Source organism: Periplaneta americana, chromosome 8 (assembly GCF_040183065.1).
Source record: "Periplaneta americana isolate PAMFEO1 chromosome 8, P.americana_PAMFEO1_priV1, whole genome shotgun sequence".
Taxonomy (NCBI): Eukaryota; Metazoa; Arthropoda; class Insecta; order Blattodea; family Blattidae; genus Periplaneta; species Periplaneta americana.
This window is the reverse complement of record NC_091124.1, coordinates 3,357,151-3,378,992: the sequence shown is the minus strand read 5'-3', so window position 1 is coordinate 3,378,992 and position 21,842 is coordinate 3,357,151. Positions and strand designations below refer to the sequence as shown.

The 21,842-nt window shown below is 36.1% G+C and overlaps 2 protein-coding genes across 2 annotated transcripts in view; both read right to left on the bottom strand.

The window, feature by feature from the left end:
- LOC138704416 (visual pigment-like receptor peropsin) overlaps positions 1–18,058 on the bottom strand; it is a 30,855-nt gene extending 12,797 nt beyond the window's left edge. The window contains exons 1-6 of the mRNA XM_069832270.1: positions 15,652–18,058; positions 10,105–10,201; positions 8,346–8,511; positions 6,948–7,075; positions 5,659–5,755; positions 1,818–1,940 (exon numbers count right to left, since the gene is read on the bottom strand). Of these exons, the coding sequence (XP_069688371.1) occupies positions 1,818–1,940; positions 5,659–5,755; positions 6,948–7,075; positions 8,346–8,511; positions 10,105–10,189 (599 nt within the window). The 5' untranslated portion in view covers positions 10,190–10,201; positions 15,652–18,058. The remainder of the gene's footprint in view (positions 1–1,817; positions 1,941–5,658; positions 5,756–6,947; positions 7,076–8,345; positions 8,512–10,104; positions 10,202–15,651) is intronic.
- A 134-nt stretch (positions 18,059–18,192) lies between these two features.
- SmydA-8 (SET and MYND domain containing, arthropod-specific, member 8) overlaps positions 18,193–21,842 on the bottom strand; it is a 57,885-nt gene continuing 54,235 nt past the window's right edge. Inside the window, exons 6-7 of the mRNA XM_069832269.1 lie at positions 21,191–21,415; positions 18,193–18,514 (exon numbers count right to left, since the gene is read on the bottom strand). Of these exons, the coding sequence (XP_069688370.1) occupies positions 21,296–21,415 (120 nt within the window). The 3' untranslated portion in view covers positions 18,193–18,514; positions 21,191–21,295. The remainder of the gene's footprint in view (positions 18,515–21,190; positions 21,416–21,842) is intronic.

The window sequence follows — 21,842 nt, the reverse complement described above, 5'->3', positions numbered from 1 at the left end:
AAAGAAAATCTGTCTATTTGATATAATATGAAGATGTAATTTATATTTAGTATTAAAGCAAATCGATGGTGTTGAAGAGCAACCTCATATATTCTTATAAAATGAATTTAATTTTACAAGAGACCAAAGAAACATTTTAATATTATCTTGATAAGAAATAAATGTCTGACGTAAGAGGGTATATAAATGAGTAGCTTAATATCAAAGACGGACATCTGACCTCAATCGAAATTTAGATAGCTGTGGTTTGTTTATACAATTTTTCATGCTCTTTCCAGTTATAGTAAAATCATATGCACACTCTAATACTATATTTATAAAATTAATTGTGTTAAATATTACAAAGAACACTGTGAATTAAAAAATTGCTTCTAGATCAAAACTATGGAGACGACAGATGTCCGTCTTTGATATTAAGCTACTCAAATCTCTTCTTAGAACTATAAATGATTGGTAGAACTATAAATGATTGGAATGACCTACCTGCAGCTGTCTTTGAGGGCTGTCCTTCCTTAAGGAGATTCAAGAATAATTTAAAAAGTTGTGTATAAAGTGCAAATTAAAATTAAGGTGACATTCAACATTTAATTTTTTAAGGTGACATGTATTTATCTAGCCTGACGAGTTTACTTCCTTGGTTTGAATTGTAAATTATTTAAAAATAGCGTGTAAGAGGGCCTTAGACTAGAAATGTTTAGTTTAAATGTAGTTCTGTTTATAAGTATGCATAAGGGTGTAATTATTTGTCTTATTTGAACTGTTGTATCAGTGAAGCGAGGTGAGTCAGTGAAGTTATGGTTTTACAGTGCAGTGAACAGTTCCGATCAGTGATAATTTATAGCGTCAATGAAATGTGTTCTATAGTGTCAGTGAAATGTGTTCTATAGTGTCAGTGAAATGTGTGCTAAAGTGTCAGTGAAATGCGTCATAGTGCCACTACAGGGAATGAGATGAGAGTAAAGTGAAAGACTATTGAAACTTATGTAGGGCCTATACATAATTATGTAGGTTGTGTTGTAAAATTAGGTATTTTATTTTACGTTTTATTATTATTGTGTTAAATTGTATTGTGTATTCTTATTGTATTGTGTATAAAATTGTATATGTGTTGTAAATTTTATTATGTATTGTAAATTTTATTGTGTATTGCTTATCATTTTAACTGTGTATTGTTAATATTGTATATACCACTGACACCGGGTGCTTGCCCACTTGCAGTGTAAATAAATACATACATTATGAAGTTTATATCCATACCTCGACTTAAGATGTGTTTGCAGAAGGTTCGGGGAAATTTCTTTAATGAAAATCAAGAGAAATCTTATTTTGTTCATTTCCTTTGACATACGAGATTATCGAAATGTCACTTTATGTAACATAGCGTACTGTTTGTGGTCCCGTGATTAAGGATCTTTTCCTAGTGTGCCTGTATCGCTGCAACCTCGGTGAACCAAAAGAGGTGAGCTTTTTCTGCGAAGAATTTTAAACAAAGTTGAAGTGGTACTGTAACAGATAACATCGTCGTCTTTAAGAAGCTCAATGCGACCACCTCATCGGACTGATGTTTTATTTCGTCTACAATTTCAACATTCGCTACATGCTAGATGGCCGAGTGGAAATATTTAAACTTAATTAAGAAACAAGATGCTTAACTTTTCATAAGTCAGAGCAGAGGAGGGACGGGGAACTTGTATTGTAAACAGAGCTGTCAACATGAGTACCTACATATAGCAACTAAGGTAGCGGGAGAAGCTAAGCTCTCTGAGAGAGGCTGTCCTCCATCGCTGGTGTACAGGAGAGGGTTTGAGTATACATACGTTACTGTGGCTGGCACAATTCCACCGAGGGCCACGAACACCAGATTGTATACCATACTGCCGCCCCGTACGCCAGGGCTCCACTGCAGACTGCAGGACATGGCGGTAGGGTCACAGCCGTATCTGGAATAGCCACAATAGTGCCACTGATTCTTCAGTTCTGTTCCGTATTCAATATCTATGTACTATGTTATTAGTATTATTACTGATTCTACCACATACCATCACTTATAGTTCTGTACTACGTATGGAATAATAATAATAATAATAATAATAATAATAATAATTTATTTATTTATTTAATCTGGCAGAGCTAGGGCCAGTAGGCCTTCTCTTCCGCCCAGCCAGACTCTAATCTATATATATATATATATATATAATTTGAACTGGTAATGGAAATTACGGGAAAACGGCTGAACGGATTTTAATAAATGGCCCCTCATTTTGAAGCTTGCAACCCAAAGTTTTTCGGAAAAGTAGCAGTTTTCAGTGAAATGGCAATTTTCCTACATAATTTTCCTATTTTCCAAAATCCATCTGTTTTGAGAACTAATTTTATCGAATCACGGCCGACTTGATTGAATTTCAGAACAAAACACACACTACAATAAACAATAGGCTATTACCTGCAGGATTGCCGACATATTTAGAGCTCAATTCAATTTGTTATTAAAAACTGATTCTGCAGTGTATAATTTTCTGAGTACAGCTGTGTATTGGATATTCAAATCTACGAAACTTGAGGTGGTTTGATGACATTATTATCATTAGAAATTAAATATTATTATAGTTAATACCATGATGCATCTATTTTTCATTAATTGTACATAATACTGATGCTATATTGATGACATGAAAGTGAAACGTTTTGAGGTTATGTAAGTAAATGTAGAGAATATCTTAAAGTAGATCTTCATTTCTATAATTTACTGAGTGACTGCTATATATAACTACAAAACTTAAGTAAGATAATATTGTTATTAAAAATCAAATATTTTTATACTTATTAGCCCAGTGGGGTTGGGTCTTTTTCATATACTTTATGGCGGTGTAGTGTAGATATTGATATGTCTTCAGTATTGGCTCGAGAGAGCGCAAAAATTACAGTTCCTAAGGAAAGATCAAAAGGTATTACTTACTGATAAAATAAGAGGCCTAGAAAATTTTGTAGTCTCCAGATCATTTCAGCAAGATCTCTTAGTAGGATAAAATGATTTTACGCTCTACATTTCAAGTTCTACATGCAGCAGCTATACGAAAATGCTATTGTTCGAAAGCTTAGCAAACCTGACATTTTTTTAACTTTTGCCTACAATCCACAATGACCTGAAATAGCTACTGCTATCGTCCTGACATCGATACTTGCGTTTTCGCGTTGAAACTCAAAAACCGAAGTTGGATAGGTTCAAGAAAAAGTATTTGGCCTAAGAAAATCCATTCAGAGGGACTATATGTCATTATTATTGAAGCAAATAACTATCAAAAAGACAAGTATTCTCCATTGAAAATAAATCTGAAAAATTTTTATTTGAACGTCTAACGAACTTAGTTTGCAGCAGCATTTGCTGCACAAGCCACTAGTTCTAATAGAATACAATTGGTTACATAGTTATTACATTAATATCTAGACCATAAAACAACATGAAAGTAAATAATGAAAATTGGATAACTAATGTTAGTGTGACAATAACAAACACTGGTAAGAAATAGTTATAATAATAATAATAATAATAATAATAATAATAATAATAATAATATTGAGATAATTTAGATATTTATTCTGTGATATATATAACCATTAAACATTGAGAAACCTGAAACAGCTATTATTGTTAACAAGAATTGTTAGAAAAATAGTTCGTTAGCCTATTCTTAAATTGGTTTGATGTCTGACAGTCCCTGACATTACTCGGTAGGGAATTCCAAAGCCGAGGAACAGTCACAGTGAAAGAAGATGAATATGAGGATGTTCGGTGGGAGGGAATGGATAATATTGAGGAGTGTTGTGATCGTGTGTGTAGACTATGATGGGTGGATGGATTTTGAAAACGAGACGCAAGATAGACAGGAGTGGAGAAATGCAATATTTGAAAGAGAAGGGAAGGACAGTGGATTTTCCTACGATCTTCTAGACGGAGCCAGGACAACATTTCGAGGGATGGTGTTACGTGATCAGCCCGGCGAATATTGCAGACGAAACGGACGCACATATTATGAACACGTTGTAGTCTCTGCGCCGAAGTAACGCTTAGGTCAGTAAGCAGAATATCACAGTAATCGAAGTGGGGCATCACGAGTGTTTGCACTAACATTTTTTTTCATGGAAAAGGGTAGAAAATTCTTCAATCGCGTAAACGAGTGGATTAATGAGAATACTTTTTTGATTAATGAGAATAAGGAGTATGCACTGTACAGTATTTCAAAATACATTCTAAGGCCTTTAATTACGAGAAAAATGAATATAGATTTAAAACGCCTCTGTATTGAATGTAACAATATGCAACAGGGGTTTTCAAAAGTAAGAGAACTTTAATTGTTTAAATTGTGTAAACTGTCTTAAAAAATTCTGGTTATTGTTTCCGAACAATGTAGGTATGTACGGACGATAGCTTGACGGCATGTAACGCTACTTAGTTCAGGTTTGCTGTTCAGTGAACATACAAAAACAAAACAAAGCTAGGCGGTTGGAAATGAGTGCCCAAATATGAGAATTTGGTAGCGATCACTTCATTAGAACGTATTTTATCAGCAAGAAGGAGAAATTTTTCTTTTGAAACATTTAAAATGTTTACAGTCACTCGTTGTAATGTATAGAGACTTGTAAAGCAAGTAGCGACTTAAACAGTGATGCTGTTCATGTTATTGTGGAAGTCTTACACGTTGCTGATGATATTTGTATTTGTGATCACCAGGCTTCGAGACTTCGGATCCAATAGAGCAGTTCAGTGGGAAATCCGCATAACGGCGTACTGAGTATAGTGGTAAAGCGTACAGTGGATGGGGGTACTGTAGAATGAATGCCAACAAATACGCAAAGGAAAACGCTCTGGATTTGAAGGTTCTAACGAATAATTTGGTTTTCATACAAATTGTGTCTGAAACTGTTACACGGTTAGATAAGTCAGAGCAAGAGATGCCGGAAGCCCTTAAATTAATTTAGAAAATGATGCAGAGAATTAATGAGACACCAAGTACACCGGGTACTGAACATGTAAAACAGAAGTGGAAGTCAATTTTATGTAAAAATAACGGATATGGAGCATTGTGTAACATAAGCAGCAAATTAGTGGACATAGAGTCACCCGAGAATAAAGGACTGTCTCTTAGAGACTGCAATGATGTTAGGTTTTTTTCATTTTGCTCCTATCACGTCATGCGACGTACAGCGCAGCTTTCTACAGTACAAACTGTGTTTGGCAGATAACCGAAAAAGATTTGTTTGAGACACTGAGAATGTATCTTGTAGTAGGTACATTGCAATTCGGTACTGTAACTGCACTTCCTAAAGACGACCAATAGGATAAATGAAAGAATTAAAGTTGCTACATGCTTATTTCCACCATTAACACTCTGTATAATTAAACACAAAAGACAGGAGAATAAATGCTTTTCACATTCTTTTGACGTTGTCATTGTGTAATGTATATTTACTTTCAGAATGTACATATGTGTGTGTTTCCCCATACTACCGTACTCTACTCTAAATAGCAACGTTGTTACCTCAACACATCTCTATCTACCTGCAGCGAGTCAACAACCTATAGTGCATGCACAGTAAACTTATTGTATCGGGTCCAAAGTCTCGAAGCCTGGTGATCACTATGGAGGAAGCCTACTGTACCTGCCCCAGTTGAGCAGCGGAGGCATCGCCCATACCACCGCTGCGACCCAGCACGACAGGATGGCCAGCACGTACAACCTGACACACAGCTTGAGTCCTGCGAACAGGGCAAACCAGACAAGGCCATGGTTAGTTGTGTTGTATGGTAAACAGATAAAAGGATTAATGAGTGAAAGACAATCAGAGAGAGAGAGAGAATTGACGAATAGACGGGTTAACGGATGAATTAAAACAACTGGTTGCTAATAGGTTAAATCAGCCGTGGCGAAAATGTGACTCACGAGCACATTATGGCTCGCAATGATACCTGGGCTTTCTACCTCCCCCAACCCCCACCCTCTCACTCACTGGAGTCAAACTCCGTTCCATTTGTATTTGCCTCTGATCTGCGAGTGGCGTATCGTCGCAATGTCTCTCTCCAATACACGTACTGTACATCTACAAAAACGAAAGTTTCAAGTAGGACGGGAGGACGCATTTTTTTGCTGCCAGTGTGGTGAGAATACTCCAGTATTTTCCATGTTCACAGTCTCTTCCAAATATTGCTCCTCATGAATTACATAATTACATTGAGATGCTGAACATTCTTAAACAAGAATTTTGTGGAACACAGATTTCGTGATTTAAGAAATTTAGAGCATGACATATCTCTGTACGTCGACCCTTTTTCAACAGATGTACGAATGATGCGGTTAGATCTTCAGTTTGAACTCATAGATTTACTATGTGATGTTAAATGAAAGCTAGATGTAAGGACTTGACAGATATTGAACTTTTCAAATCTTTGCCAAAAAATAAATATCCGAAGCTTCGTTCTTTCGCTTGCTCTGTTGAAGCCATGTTCGCTACAACTTACGTTTGTGAAAAATTATTTTCAATAATGAAAATAGTGAAAACCAAATTTAGATCACGACTGACAGACAAATACCTTCGTGATCAACTACGACTGGCAGTAAGTGACATAATTGCTAATTCTGAAACTCTGTCGCAGAGACATTCTGAAGACAGTTAATTTTAGGTTGTGATATTGTTCATTTATTGTTCATTTTTTCTTCGTTACACGTACTAAACATTAGTTTGTAGCCTTGTACTGTATAAAATTATATTTAAGTGCTTGACGTAACGGAAATGAAAATCCGTTAACAAGTCAGACAGTTGCTTCATTTCCCCTTCGGGTGTCCGCCTCCCTCCATAGGTGCTATGCACGTTGCAGGTTACACAGTGGCTCGGCGTACGATGACATTTTCGCCACTGCTGATCTAAGTGCATAATACCATGGGTATCATCACCTGGAAACAAGCCCTTGTTGACAACCATTCTCTCGACGGCCAGCAGTGTGAGTGTGGCGACTTGTGACACGTTGAAGAACTGTTGCAGGAACGCGAAGAACTGGCAGCAGCCCTCACTGAACAACCACCTGCAGGCAGATGGACACAGCACGTCAAACAACTGACTGCAGCGTATTCATGTACTATGCTGCGTGTCTTTCATGCTGTCGCCATACGAGACACAGGGAACATGATCCAGTATAAATGCCTGCGCTCTCTCGTTCACTGTATGGATGAATATATAATAGGATGCGAAACTTACTGAGTTTCCCGTAACACATACTAGAGGCGCTGTTGTAGAAATTGATCTTGCTGCCACCTGTTGGGGGGAGGGGCGTTATTACATCTAGCAGCGCACCAAGTAGCGAAAAGTGTAACTAATTACTCCATGCATTTAGCAGCGCACCTGGTGACGAAAATGTGCAGAAAGTATTCCCTTCCATCCTCAACGATATTCAAAACTAACCCAGTTTAAAATAAAACATTTACATTTTTATTCCTCACAGCATCTTCTACTGAAAATTCTTACCGGAGCCAACAGGAAGATAAAAGAGACGATCTATTTTACACTACCCGATTAAAATATAACCAGACAGAGACAAAAATAAAGCAAAAGGTTAGATAATTGGGATTGTATTCTTTGGGTATTTATTGTACAGCGCAATTGAAAAGTCTGCAAGAACTACTTAGATAGTTCAATTTATTATATTACTATTACTTCACAATACATTCAACAACACTATTTTTAAAACGTCCATAAACATCACTGTTTGCACACATACGTAGTATCACTTTATTTTTTTTTTATTTTAGTTGCTTATTTAACGACGCTGTATCAACTACTAGATTATTTAGCGTCGATGAGATTGGTGATAGCGAGATGATATTTGGCGAGATGAGGCCGAGGATTCGCCATAGATTACCTTGCATTCACATTACGGATGGGGAAAACCTCGGAAAAAACCTAACCAGGTAATCAGCCCAAGCGGGGATCGAACCCGCGCCCGAACGCAACTTCAGACCGGCAGGCAAGCGCCTTAACCGACTGAGCCACGCCGGTGGCAGTATCACTTTATGTTCACTTATTAAGCAGTTTCTGTTTGCCATCTTGTCTCCTCGAGCAATATCTCGAATGGATAAATAGAGAACTCTGGGTATTGTACCCAATACGTAGTTCTAATTTTCACCACCTATGACGTTGGGCTCTGATCATCTTATTTCAGCCCCCTGCCGCCAGATGGTGCTGACCCGCAGTTTCGCATCCTATTATATATTTATCCTTGTTCACTGCTTTATCCAGGGCTGCAACGAGGACAGCCCGATAACTCTCATTCCTCAAAACGTCGTCCTTGCACTCGCCTGCCAGACAAGGTGGAGGTGCCGGCGAAGGGGAACCCGGCGAGCAACCCGCGCCCCAGACAGCTCAGCGTGAGGTTCAGCATGATGAGGTGCGCCTTGGTGGACAGCAGTGGACTCATGAGAAGACTGCTGGCCAGCCAGCTGTTGCCGGCCACGCCCACCAGGCCTGCAGGGCACGAGGACCAGTACAATAACAATTACTTCTGGTAACAGGCCCACATTTCATGAAAATCTGCGGGATTAAAAAACTCTGATTTTTCCTTGCACATTTGTTCTATCCGTTTTCAGATAGGCATGTCATGGATAAATATATAATAGGATGCGAAACTGCGGTCAGCACCATCTGGATTTGGGGGTTTGAAATAAGGTGATCAGCGCCCACCGTCGTAGGTGGTGAATATTAGAACTACGTGTTGGGTACATTACCGAGAGTTCTCTATTTATCCGTTCGAGATATTGCTGTACGGGAGATGAAGATGAAGATGGCGGACTGAAACTTGCTAATAAGTGAACATAAAATGATACGTGTGTGTATAAGCAGAGCATGTTAAACAGGGATGTTTATGGACGTTGTAAAAATGGTGTTGTTGAATGTATTCTAAAGTAATAGTAATATAATAAATTGAACTATCTAGGTAATTCTTGCAGACTTTTCCATACCCAAAGAATACAGTCTCAATTATCTAACCTTTGGCTTTATTTTTTTGTCTCTGTCTGGTTATATTTTAATCGGGTAGTGTAAAACACACCGTCTCTTTTATCTTCCTGTTGGCTCCGGTAAGAATTTTCAGTAGAAGATGCTGTGAGGAATAAAATCGTAAATGTTTTATTTTAAATTGGGTTAGTTTTGAATATCGATGAGGGAGGGAGGGAGGGAATACTTTCTGCACAGTTTAACATTTTCGTCACCAGGTGCGCTGCTAAATGCATGGAGTAATTACTCTTTTCGCTACTTGGTGCGCTGCTAGATGTAATAACGCCCCTCCCAGAAATAGATGGCAGCAAGATCAATTTCTACTACAGCGCCTCTAGTATGTGTTACGGGAAACTCATTAAGTTTCGCATCCTATTATATATTTATCCATGGGCATGTTATGAAGCGTTTTTCTTCCACGCTGTGCGACTAATCCCCATTTCAGTTTGGTTGATAGGCTTTCCCCTCTACTCACACTCTCTACCATCAGTGAAGGGGAAGTTGCTACTGTCCAGCTAACAAACGTTCGACTAATTGATCTTCTACATAGTGACAAATTTTATTATCGAAAGTGTTTACCGGTAATCTGTATTTCAAAAGTATATACTAAGCGTTTATATTTCATTTTATTGTTGTTTATATCAACTGGCGCATTAAAAAGCCACTGAGATTAGAAGATAAATGTTCTCTCCACCGCTAGTTGCTACTCTAAGCATACACAACGGGACAATCTGCACTGTGTCGCTCCCCCCTGACTTCATAATACAAACCAACATCCCTTAACTTAATTAATTATTAGTTGAAAATATTGTAAGAACGATACTAAAATATATTCAAACATATAATAGTCAAACATCTGTGTCACTGTATTTTATATCCACTTATGTACTTTGTTTAATATTTTATTTTCTAGTCTGTACAGTTTGGGGGGTGCAGATATAAGAGGTAACAGCTACCAGTCTGTCACTGACGGACTCAGGGCAAGTAGAAGGGGAAAGAAATGCCTTCGCATCCTCTCAACTTGTGTGAAATGTCGTTTAGTACGGATGTATATTGTGGACTCACCTGCAATGATGAGGGTGGCTCCCACGTACATGCGGTGAACACCGTCCAGCGGAGACCAAGGGCACTGACTGTCCAGCTCTGTCATCCTGAATTGAAGCTTAAAACGAACACTTCTGTTAGTAATGTGACAGTGTCATCGGTTTGCTTGCTTTTGTTATCCCATTTAAATTCAAGTTTTCAAACACTGTATAGGTTCGGTGCTAGTTCACACAAAGAATATTCACCCAAATGAAATTTGACCCATGGACATTTCATGAACCGGAGAATGCACCCAAATAAATTCGCCCAAGAGAAAATTAGAACAAAGAAAATTAACATATATCATTTTTTTACTTGACTATTACCCTTTTACTACGTCACACTACTTTTGACCAATAAAACGGTACGAAAGGACGTCTTTCAACCAATCATGGCCGCTTATCGCACAATTTTATCGCGTCCCTAGCATTTGTTTAATTTTATCGCGTCCCTAGCATTTGTTTATTTTTATCACTACCCTAGCATTTGTTTCTTTGTTTGCCAACATTTCAAACTGCACTGGTCTGGACGTCAAAAAACAGAAAATTACAAACCACTCCAGTCGATGCACATCACTTTCAAATATGACTCGCATTGGCATTCAAGAACAAGAATTAATAAAGATCACTGGTCATATATGGAGAGCACCATTCGGAAATCCTGAATAAGTTGAGGGATACACCATGTACACAAACGAGTTCACTTCTTTTACGCACACGTCCAATATAACATCAACTGAACCACCAAAACATTCTAATTTGAAAATTGTACTTTCAATAATTGTTTCTTTTAAAATTATTCATGTTTATTTTTTATTTCATCATCGTTAATTAAAACGTTTCTTGTTTATTTCATCATCCCTAATTAAAACTTTTCTAACACTTGTTTATATTATTTAGGTTATGTTATAGCTTCTGCTATATGATATTATGGATAGTCACGTATCAGAGATTGTTTAATATTACGATTTATTGAAAATCATTTATCAAGTGACGTTGATTACTGGGATCCGGATGATTGAAATGGAATGCAAATGTTTTAATAAAAATGAAACTGAATCAACAAAGCCTTCTTGACTAGTAACAGTCCACAGAGTTCAATGATGATTCCATAGTTGGCACAACTGATACCGGTAACAAGAAAATATCATCATAAAACACTACTGCCATCTAGTGTAATGTTGAGATGGTAGAATAATACATTTGAAGACAGTCGTATTTTCGTAAGCCAATTAATATTTTATTGTACACTTTGTTACTTCTAATCTTTATATAGCCTACTTTCTTCTAATCGTGTAATAGTCAATAAAATCCCACTCGAGTTTTGATTTTCTCTAGATAAATCAAAACCTCTAGTGAGATTACTGTTGATAATGCAATAATTTACGTGGAACGAAGTTTTGAACGGTTTACATATCTCCAGAAAAACTGTAGCCCTATTTTATTGCAGAAACGGAGTCTTAGATGGATTTCTTCAGATTTGAATGTTGTAACCACAGGCACGCAAATATTCAACGACACGTCCTTCCCCTTTGAATTCATCATACCTTTGTTAAATATTTTGCAGTCTTATATTTAAGCTTTTATATTTTCGTTTTTGTGATTCTTTTTTTCTTCGTCCTAGATCCAACTCCTGGATTTGAAGCTGTCCACTTGTTCTACTGCCTCGTTTAGAATTCGTACGTTTACCTTCTTTATATTTCTTCTTACGACCATGATTTTAGTCTCTTTTAGCCTTTATCTTCATCCCATACTTCTCACAGCTGTCATTTAGCTCCAGTAGCATGTCCCCTCGTCTGCTAACAACGCCATATTATCAACAAATCTTATGCACTTTATTGTTGAAAATGAAATAGATATTCATATATACTTCATATTTCGGAATAAAAATGTTACCATGGAAACGAATTGCTAAATATGTATTTACTATGAAACGAACTAAACTTTATCGTAATGGGTGAATTTTCCGTGAATGAAAATCGTTGGGTATAATCACTTTGGGCGAATATTCCAGGATTAATATTCTTGGGCGATTTTTTTGGATGAATTTCTTTTTGGCCAACTTCCATTATGCGTACTAGCCTGGTTCGACTGTATGCTGAGTGAGAGGTACATATATTGACGAGGGTGAGAGATGCCAGGGGCAAATGTTGTTAATATTTCTTTCCATTATGGTATGTCATTACATCCTTAAATGAGGAACATATATTATGAAAATCTACTGCTATTATGTGTATACGGGACTAGTACAATTTTGTTCATTTCATGCCAAACAAAATATGGCGACCTTATCTATAGGCTACCTACAAGTTACAACATATAGATCTATGTGCTTGGTATGGTATTGTTTTATAATGAATATACTGTCTGTGCGTTAATTTAGATTTAGATTTAGATTTATTTATTTAACCTGGTAGAGATAAGGCCGTCAGGCCTTCTCTGCCCCTCTACCAGGGGATTACAACTATAACATGAACAATAAGATTACAATTAATATTAAATTTACAATTACAATTACAATAAAAATTAAAGTACGACAAGAATACCTGATTAATGAAAGCTAGACATTTTATCATAGAAGTTAAGAACAAAGAATATTTTTGTATTTACTAAATTACAAATTAAACCTACAATAACAAAATTCTATAGTGATGAAATTACCGGATATTGAGATATTTTGTGGTAGATTAAAAGAACTATTTACAAGAAACCATGTCTGAACGAGTCTTAATTACTGACCAAGTGCCTAGTAAGTTTGCGTTTGAATTCAATTTTATTTCGACAGTCCCTGATGCTAGCAGGTAACGAATTCCAGAGTCTTGGCAGGGCTATTAATTTTAGTAGGCTACCTATTTAAAGATTAAAATACCATTAATGGAAGCAGAAAGAAACTGACCACCATTATCTCCTGGCTTAGTGCCTCATAAGTGATGCATTATTGGTAGAGTTGCGGCCTTGTAGAATGGTGGTCTGGTAGTTTTGGTAGGATACGAGAATCGGCTATGCCACGGTAGAAATGGTCGTAGAATTCGTAGTATTGGTCAGAAAAGAAACTTGAATGCACGTATAGAAGTCCAAGTATTTTTTTTAAACTAAGGGTTACAGAATCGTGTAATAGCCAACGAAATGCCTTCTTAAGATACGAGAACAGAACTATGGAAAGAAAATGTCTTTCGCGCAATAGTTTCGAAATTCCGGAGTGAGCAACGTTTCACTTGTACACAAAAGCATCACTTTCTGTCCTAGTTATACAGGGTGATTCAGAGGAAATGTAAACAATTTGGTATGTGAATTCTGAAGTCATTCTGCGTCAAAAAGTTCATATGAATAAGTGTCAGTTTTCGAACGGTTACGGAGATATGACTATTTGATTTCACAAAAACTTCTGGGATTCCATTGTACTAACTCGCATTTAGAGACAGATAACGGACAAATTTAAAGTTTATATTGACGTATGCATACATGCCTAATATTCTAGATGTCGGGGTCGATGTTTTCACACATTTTGAAAGGTAGCTACCTCCTTCTGCTTCAATACACTGTTACGCTCGGGCGTGAATCGCGCTCATCGCTCGGGAGAGTTGCACGTGGCTGTTCTTTATGCGGCGTGCAACATCCAAAATAGGTCGATTAGCGCCTCTCTCGTTTTCACCTTCCTTTGCTATACCAAGTCTTTCATCCAACCCCATAGACAGTAAATACTCTTCGATATGGTACCCTTCTGTTCGGAAAGCATCGTTCATATTCAGCGACGGCACGCAAGGAACTTCTATCACACAAACCATAAACATACACAATATCGGCGTATTCTGCAGTCGAAAATTAAATAAGGCATCTTGAAAAACACAACTTAACACTTCCGATAACTGTACCTGTATAACTACTGTACTGTAGGTAGCTGACTGAACTGGTGTGAACTGATAGCCGATAGTGTATTTATGTTATGCCCGGTATCTATGTCATTACATCAGATAAGGGCAGGCGATTGGAGATTCGTAATGCCCCACCACCCGGTTTGTGAGGTGAATGAACTTATCTTATCGCTCACAATGCAGATTCCAATGTTACGTCATTCATTACGATCGGTGACCTTGTCTCACGTCAGCAGCATATGGCAACGTCTGATTCACGTTGGGGCGAGACGTTTTACCAAAAAAAAAAATGCATCTAGTTCCGCCATTGTTCAAAAACGGACCTATGTTCATATGAACTTTTTCACTTTTTTTAAAAGAAAACTTACAAATTAAACCAAACCATTTAACTCTATTAAATATAGAATATAATCTAAATTTAACAGAAGAAATACTGAAATCAGAAGTAAACACTGAAATAATGAAACAATTGTCTTTAGAGACAATTAATATTAGGTACCCTTCACAAAACTGGCTTAATTTATACACCGATGGATCCTTGATCTCCAGGGAACAAGGTGCCGGTGCAGGTGTTACGTGCTGTCTCTTCTCACTTTATAGATCTCTTGGGTATGGAACAACTAGTTTTGATGGAGAAATCATTGCAATAAGTGAAAGTCTCAGGAATCTTCTATCCCACATCAATAAATTTAAGAATGCAGTTATATTGTCAGACTCCAAAGCAGCTATTCTATCAATAGTCTCTAAACACACACCTTCATCTCAAACAGCAGAAATAACTAAAATGCTCTCTCAATTAATATCACTCAATAAAAGAATTGTATTCCAATGGATACCATCCCATTGTGGAATCCTGGGAAACGAGAATGCGGATGCTTTAGCAAAGAAGGGCAGCACTGCTACTTACAGACCTGTTACTAAATCTACGTATTACTCTGTGAAGAGATTTATTAAATCTACATACTTAATAATAATAATAATAATAATAATGTTTTATTTTCGCTGGCAGAGTTAAGGCCATAAGACCTTCTCTTCCACTCAACCATACTTAGACTTCAACAAACAAAATTTGATAACACAATCTCAAGGGAAAAAATGTAACTCTCTGCGTCATAATCCACAGTTAATTCCCGATTTACCACGAAAATCGTTTGTAGCTGCATTTAGATTGGCAACAGGCCATGATTGTTTGGCCAAACACCTGCATAGAATTGGAATATATCAGTCCCCTAACTGCCCATTGTGCAACTCAAACCAATAAATGGATTCGGAACACCTCAAAATCTGTGCTTCAGTGGCTGGCCATGATAATATCTTTGAAAAATATTGGAGTGCAAGAGGTCAAATGACTTTATTGTCAAACGCCTGGCATTAGAAAACAACAACAACTTTTTCACTCAAAATGGCCTAAGATATCGTATACTAAATTTTTTTATCTTTCCTCGTGAATCACCCTGTATAAGTAACTAATTTAGTAGTAATAGAATTGTTGCCTTATTTTATTTTTATTATTTTTTATTATTATTCTCGAAATAGTCCTATTCAAATCTACTGGAGTTTTCATCTTTTTGGATAGTTCGCCGTCGCAAATTATTGACAAGATAAGAACTCTTATGCTGTTATATATAAATCTATGATAACATAATGTGCATACATACGGTAGTTGTGGAAACGTCAGTCCTTAAGATGCCGCTGCCCCTTACTGTAAGGTTGCTGCCGTCTCGCTTACCGTTGCCAACGCAATGTGATATCACCACGACAGAAATCCGATTCTCTTTTGTTCGCAGTTCCTGATCCTTGTCGCTAAAGAGTGCCAAGTTTCCTTAGGGAAGTTTTGGGGTTATGAAAGTGAAACAGATATATGTGATGCTCGGTGCACGTCATGTTTTACTCGTACTTTCGGCTATCAACAAAATTGAAGCATATAACCGAACAAGAGTTTATGCTACGTTAAAGTGGTTCAGAAATAACTGGGTTTGAACCCAGGACACTAAAATATCAGCCTATGACCAACTGCACAACATAGACCCTTATTAAACTGCAGTAGTATATTTTCAGGTTTAATAATTTGAAAGAATAAAGGTGTTAGTAATAATGCTGATTGTCGTTTCTTACTTACTGGCTTTTAAGGAACCCTGAGGTTCATTGATTTGATAGAAACTGACCTATACGGACTCTGCTGTACGTTTCACTGAGACACATTTTAATTAATCGAACTAGTTTCTTGGGAATACCAAATTCAATAAGAATATCATATAAAACTTCTCTCTTAACTGAGTCATATGCTTTTTTGAAATCTATGAATAATTGATGCACTGTACCCTTATACAACCATTTTTTCTCCATTATCTGTCGAATACAAAAAATCTGGTCAATAGTTGATCTATTACGCCTAAAACCACACTGATGATCCCCCATAATTTCATCTACATATGGAGTTAATCTTCTCAAAAGAATATTGGACAACATTTTGAACGACGTTAACAAAAGTGATATTCCTCGAAAGTTACTACAGTTAGTCTTGTCCCCCTTTTTAAAAATAGGTACAATTATGGACTCCTTCCATTGTTCTGGTACAATTTCCTTTTCCCAAATAGCAAGTACAAGTTTATAAATTTCGCTATATAATGCACTCCCACCCTCTTGTATTAATTCTGCTGGAATTTGATCGATACCTGGAGACTTATAATTTTTGAGATTTTATATCGCAATTTCGACTTCTGAAAGCGTGGGTTCGGGTATAAATGGCTCAGCAGTTTGTATTTCAATTTCGTCCCGATCATTTCTATTTGGCCTATGTACATTTAGTAGTTACGCAAAATAGTTTTTCCATCTGTTCAGGATTGATGGAGAGTCTGCAAGCAAGTCACCATTCTCATCCTTGATCACGTTTACCCTTGCCTGATATTCATTCTTGAATTCCTTTATACCCTTATATAAATCTCTAATGTTTTTATTCTTACTATTTGTTTCTACCTCATTCAGTTTTTCCTTCAAGTAACCTCTCGTTTTATTCCTAAGTGTACGATTTGCTTCCCGTCTTTTATTGAAATAATTTTCTCTCTTCTCCTCAACTGGATCCTGTAAGAATTTCAATTTTGTCTGTTTCCTTCTTTCTACTACCATGCAACAATCTTCATCAAACCACGGTTTCCTTTTCTTGTTTCATAATAACCTATGCTCTGCTCAGCTGCAATTTTGATATTATCTCGGATATTTTCCCACACGCTATTAACATCTACCTCTTCCTCAGCTCTGTCAGAACTTGCTATTTGAAATTTCTACGCTATTTAATTTTATTATGTTCAAATGAACTCTAATGGCATATTAAGATACAAGGTTAGGAAGTGTTTTTCACAAAATCCAGGAAAAGTTTGAAAAACCAGCAAAGGGAGTGTTTGAATTTCCGAAATTTCGTAATGCACTTCACAAACGTGTATTTATAACATTTTTTGCACGATCATATTTTAAAATTGCAAATACAATATATTTTTCATTGAAGATTTAGGGCAATATTATTCCAAAGCCTTCGCAAAACTCCCTGTAATGGTAACTAATTAACAATAAGTGCACTGTATTGGGTCTATTTCAGTATATTTTAATGTTATGAAGAATGGTTTCCCTAGCAACAAGTTCTTGTGTGGGAATTTTAACTTTCAGGGCCTAACAACAATAGCTGTAAAAAAAACACGATCGTGCAGAAACTAATATAATGTTTTAGCACACCAAATAAAGCAACTAAGAAGATTAAAGAACAGAAAATTAAAATAACTGTACTCCTATCACAGAAAAATGTAACAAGAGCCACAATAAATGTCCTCGAGAGCCGCATACGGCTCGCGGACCGCGTAATGAGTACCGCTGATCTAAATAGTGCAGTTTTGACAGTGAATGACAATGAAAGAAGTGGGAAAAAGAGTAGGAACAATTAAAAGATACGCATGTCATCATACGTCGATTTTGGGCTGTGTGAAAATATTTATGTGAGCTCCAAGACAGTTGGTCACTCGTCTCACTTCGTCTTTTTGCCGCTCCGTTTCTTGTAATTCTTATTTTTCTTGTACCTAAGAACTTAATTCAACACTCTTAGTATTTGCTGCAATTCAACCAACTTCAGAGTGGCAGTAGGATTTTGAGAGCATGTATTGCATTTTGTGGATGAAAACGCAGGAACCATACCCTGAAAAACTGAAATCGTCTGTGTGCAATATGGTTTTTATTATATACGGTCATCTGAGGAAACTGGAAACGTACAAAAGAAAATGCATCTAATATATGGAAAATTTCTCAGTCAAACAACAAATGTGTGGAGACGTGAAGGAATAATGTGGAAGAGGGATGAGCTCAAGAAATACATCATCTGTTTCTTTTGTGTAACTGCTTCAACAATGTGGATTGTGAATTTTTCTCTTGGCTGCTTACTGCTTCTGCGTTGACAGTTACAAAATAACTCTATAGAGTGCACTGCATCCATTCTAACTCGCTGATTGTTGCGTCATGATTTCTACACCGTCATTGTGCCTGGAAGAGAAGAGTTTGGTCTTAACAATCGTTACTAGAAATGTTATAATTTATATTTCCAGTACTAGATGATAAAATAAATCATAAGAACCAAAAACTACTCATGCTTAACTCCAGAAAACAAGCTTATTGCTAGAAACAGGCAGTTCCGATGCGGTCTTCATGCTAAAATAAAATTAATAATTGATAGTATTTCTCTTGCATCAAAAATATAATATAGCTTTTTTTTTTACAAGAACTCGTCTCTTTTACGAAAGTTTTCATGAAGAGTATGTTATTTGCCCTGTACCAGAAATAAAATGTTTTTTTTTTTTACAAAAAACATTGGCCTGTTACGAGTGTTTTTGTGAAACAAGGATATTTTCGCTGAACCAAAAATACAGCATGGCGCTTTTCTTGTCACAAAAACACTCTCTTCTTTTACGAGTGTTTCATAAAGGAAGAATATTTTCCCTGGATAAAAAATACAATACAGTATATGGCGTTTTTTTTACGAAAACAATCGCCTCTTTCACGAGTGTTTTCATAAATGAATAGCATTTTCCTCGTACCAAAATATAATACGATTTTTTATTTTTACAAAAACACTCATCTCTTTTACGAGTGTTTCATAAAGGAAGAATATTTTCCCTGGATAAAAAATACAATACAGTATATGGCGTTTTTTTACGAAAACAATCGCCTCTTTCACGAGTGTTTTCATAAATGAATAGCATTTTCCTCGTACCAAAATATAATACGATTTTTTTATTTTTACAAAAACACTCATCTCTTTTACGAGTGTTTCATAAAGGAAGAATATTTTCCCTGGATAAAAAATACAATACAGTATATGGCGTTTTTTTACGAAAACAATCGCCTCTTTCACGAGTGTTTTCATAAATGAATAGCATTTTCCTCGTACCAAAATATAATACGATTTTTTTATTTTTACAAAAACACTCATCTCTTTTACGAGTGTTTCATAAAGGAAGAATATTTTCCCTGGATAAAAAATACAATACAGTATATGGCGTTTTTTTACGAAAACAATCGCCTCTTTCACGAGTGTTTTCATAAATGAATAGCATTTTCCTCGTACCAAAATATAATACGATTTTTTTATTTTTACAAAAACACTCATCTCTTTTACGAGTGTTTCATAAAGGAAGAATATTTTCCCTGGATAAAAAATACAATACAGTATATGGCGTTTTTTTACGAAAACAATCGCCTCTTTCACGAGTGTTTTCATAAATGAATAGCATTTTCCTCGTACCAAAATATAATACGATTTTTTTATTTTTACAAAAACACTCATCTCTTTTACGAGTGTTTCATAAAGGAAGAATATTTTCCCTGGATAAAAAATACAATACAGTATATGGCGTTTTTTTACGAAAACAATCGCCTCTTTCACGAGTGTTTTCATAAATGAATAGCATTTTCCTCGTACCAAAATATAATACGATTTTTTTATTTTTACAAAAACACTCATCTCTTTTACGAGTGTTTCATAAAGGAAGAATATTTTCCCTGGATAAAAAATACAATACAGTATATGGCGTTTTTTTTACGAAAACAATCGCCTCTTTCACGAGTGTTTTCATAAATGAATAGCATTTTCCTCGTACCAAAATATAATACGATTTTTTATTTTTACAAAAACACTCATCTCTTTTACGAGTGTTTCATAAAGGAAGAATATTTTCCCTGGATAAAAAATACAATACAGTATATGGCGTTTTTTTTACGAAAACAATCGCCTCTTTCACGAGTGTTTTCATAAATGAATAGCATTTTCCTCGTACCAAAATATAATACGATTTTTTATTTTTACAAAAACTCTCATCTCTTTTACGAGTGTTTCATAAAGGAAGAATATTTTCCCTGGATAAAAAAATACAATACAGTATATGGCGTTTTTTTTACGAAAACAATCGCCTCTTTCACGAGTGTTTTCATAAATGTATAGCATTTTCCTCGTACCAAAATATAATACGATTTTTTATTTTTACAAAAACACTCATCTCTTTTACGAGGGGGTTCATAAATGAAGAATATTTTCTTTGCTTCAAAATAAAATATGGCGTTTTATTTTACAAAACTACTCTATTATTTTACAAGTGTTTTCATACGTGAAGAGTATTTTCCTCGTATCAAAAATACAATATGACGTTTTTTCCATAAAAATACTCATTCTCCTTTTTTTTTTTTTTTTTTGCCAAAAGCGCTCGTCTTTTTTTTTTTCAAGTGTTTTGGTAATGAAATAACATTCTCCATGGACCAAAAGTACAATATGATGCTTTTCACGGAAACATATCCTCTTTACGAGTGTTTTCGTAATTGGAGAGTATTTTCCCTGGACCAAAATACAGCATAGCGTTGGCTGCGAGATCATTTGAATGATCCTTCACATTTCGTAAATTAATCGTGATTATTAAATATTGGCTTTCCTTTTCATCTCTATTTTGGCATACTGGTACCTAAAATATATAACCTACTGTTTTAAACAATAAGTTTCCTAGATAAAACGTATTTTCTTTGAATTCCAGAAAACTTAGAAAATCCGTATATTCAGGATATATTCAGTGGTTGGGCAATACGGATGGAAGAACGTGCTTTTGTTTGGTGTCATTTGGACTGATATCGATGTGTCATGAGGATGGCAAGCTCACTTGATAACAGTTCACTTACTGGGTTTTGCTGACTACAAATTGTTGGTACACGATGAAGCCAAACAAACTACGGAGAGCTAGCTCGCTGCTGTTTGAAGGACGGTGCTGCGCTCTGTCGGATGCTTCATTCACAATTCTTTCTGCACACTCGCTGGCGGGTCATGAGGTCGAGGGGCGCCGAAACATCTTCTCCAAGGATCTCGACGGCTTCTTCAATTGTCGAAAGCGCTTCTTTGGCACACTTCTGGAATCAAGACACAGGCTTCACTTGCTTCGATGCTTTTCAAGACAGAGATTGATCGCTTTAGAACGGCTCTGCAATGGGCTATTCCACATGAAATCGATCAGTAAAAAAAACCTCGCATTTTTTTAATACTCTAATTTTTCCCCTATTTATACAAGGTGCTGAGGACAGTGCATTTTCAAAAATATACTATCGAAAGTCAAACGGTTTTCGTACTATTGTGCGACAAATTTAGCGTATTTTATAAAAACAAGCCTCTTTCAGCGCTCAGAACTCTGGAACCATTTACTGCAGAACATTGAACGGGAGCTCATTTTGAAGCTGACATTTGGTAGGTTATGTTAAGAAGTAATCCTTATTTTTATTGTATACAGAGAGACAGATAATCTGATTTTACTTACTTTTAGGCTTTTTGCTCATTTGTAAA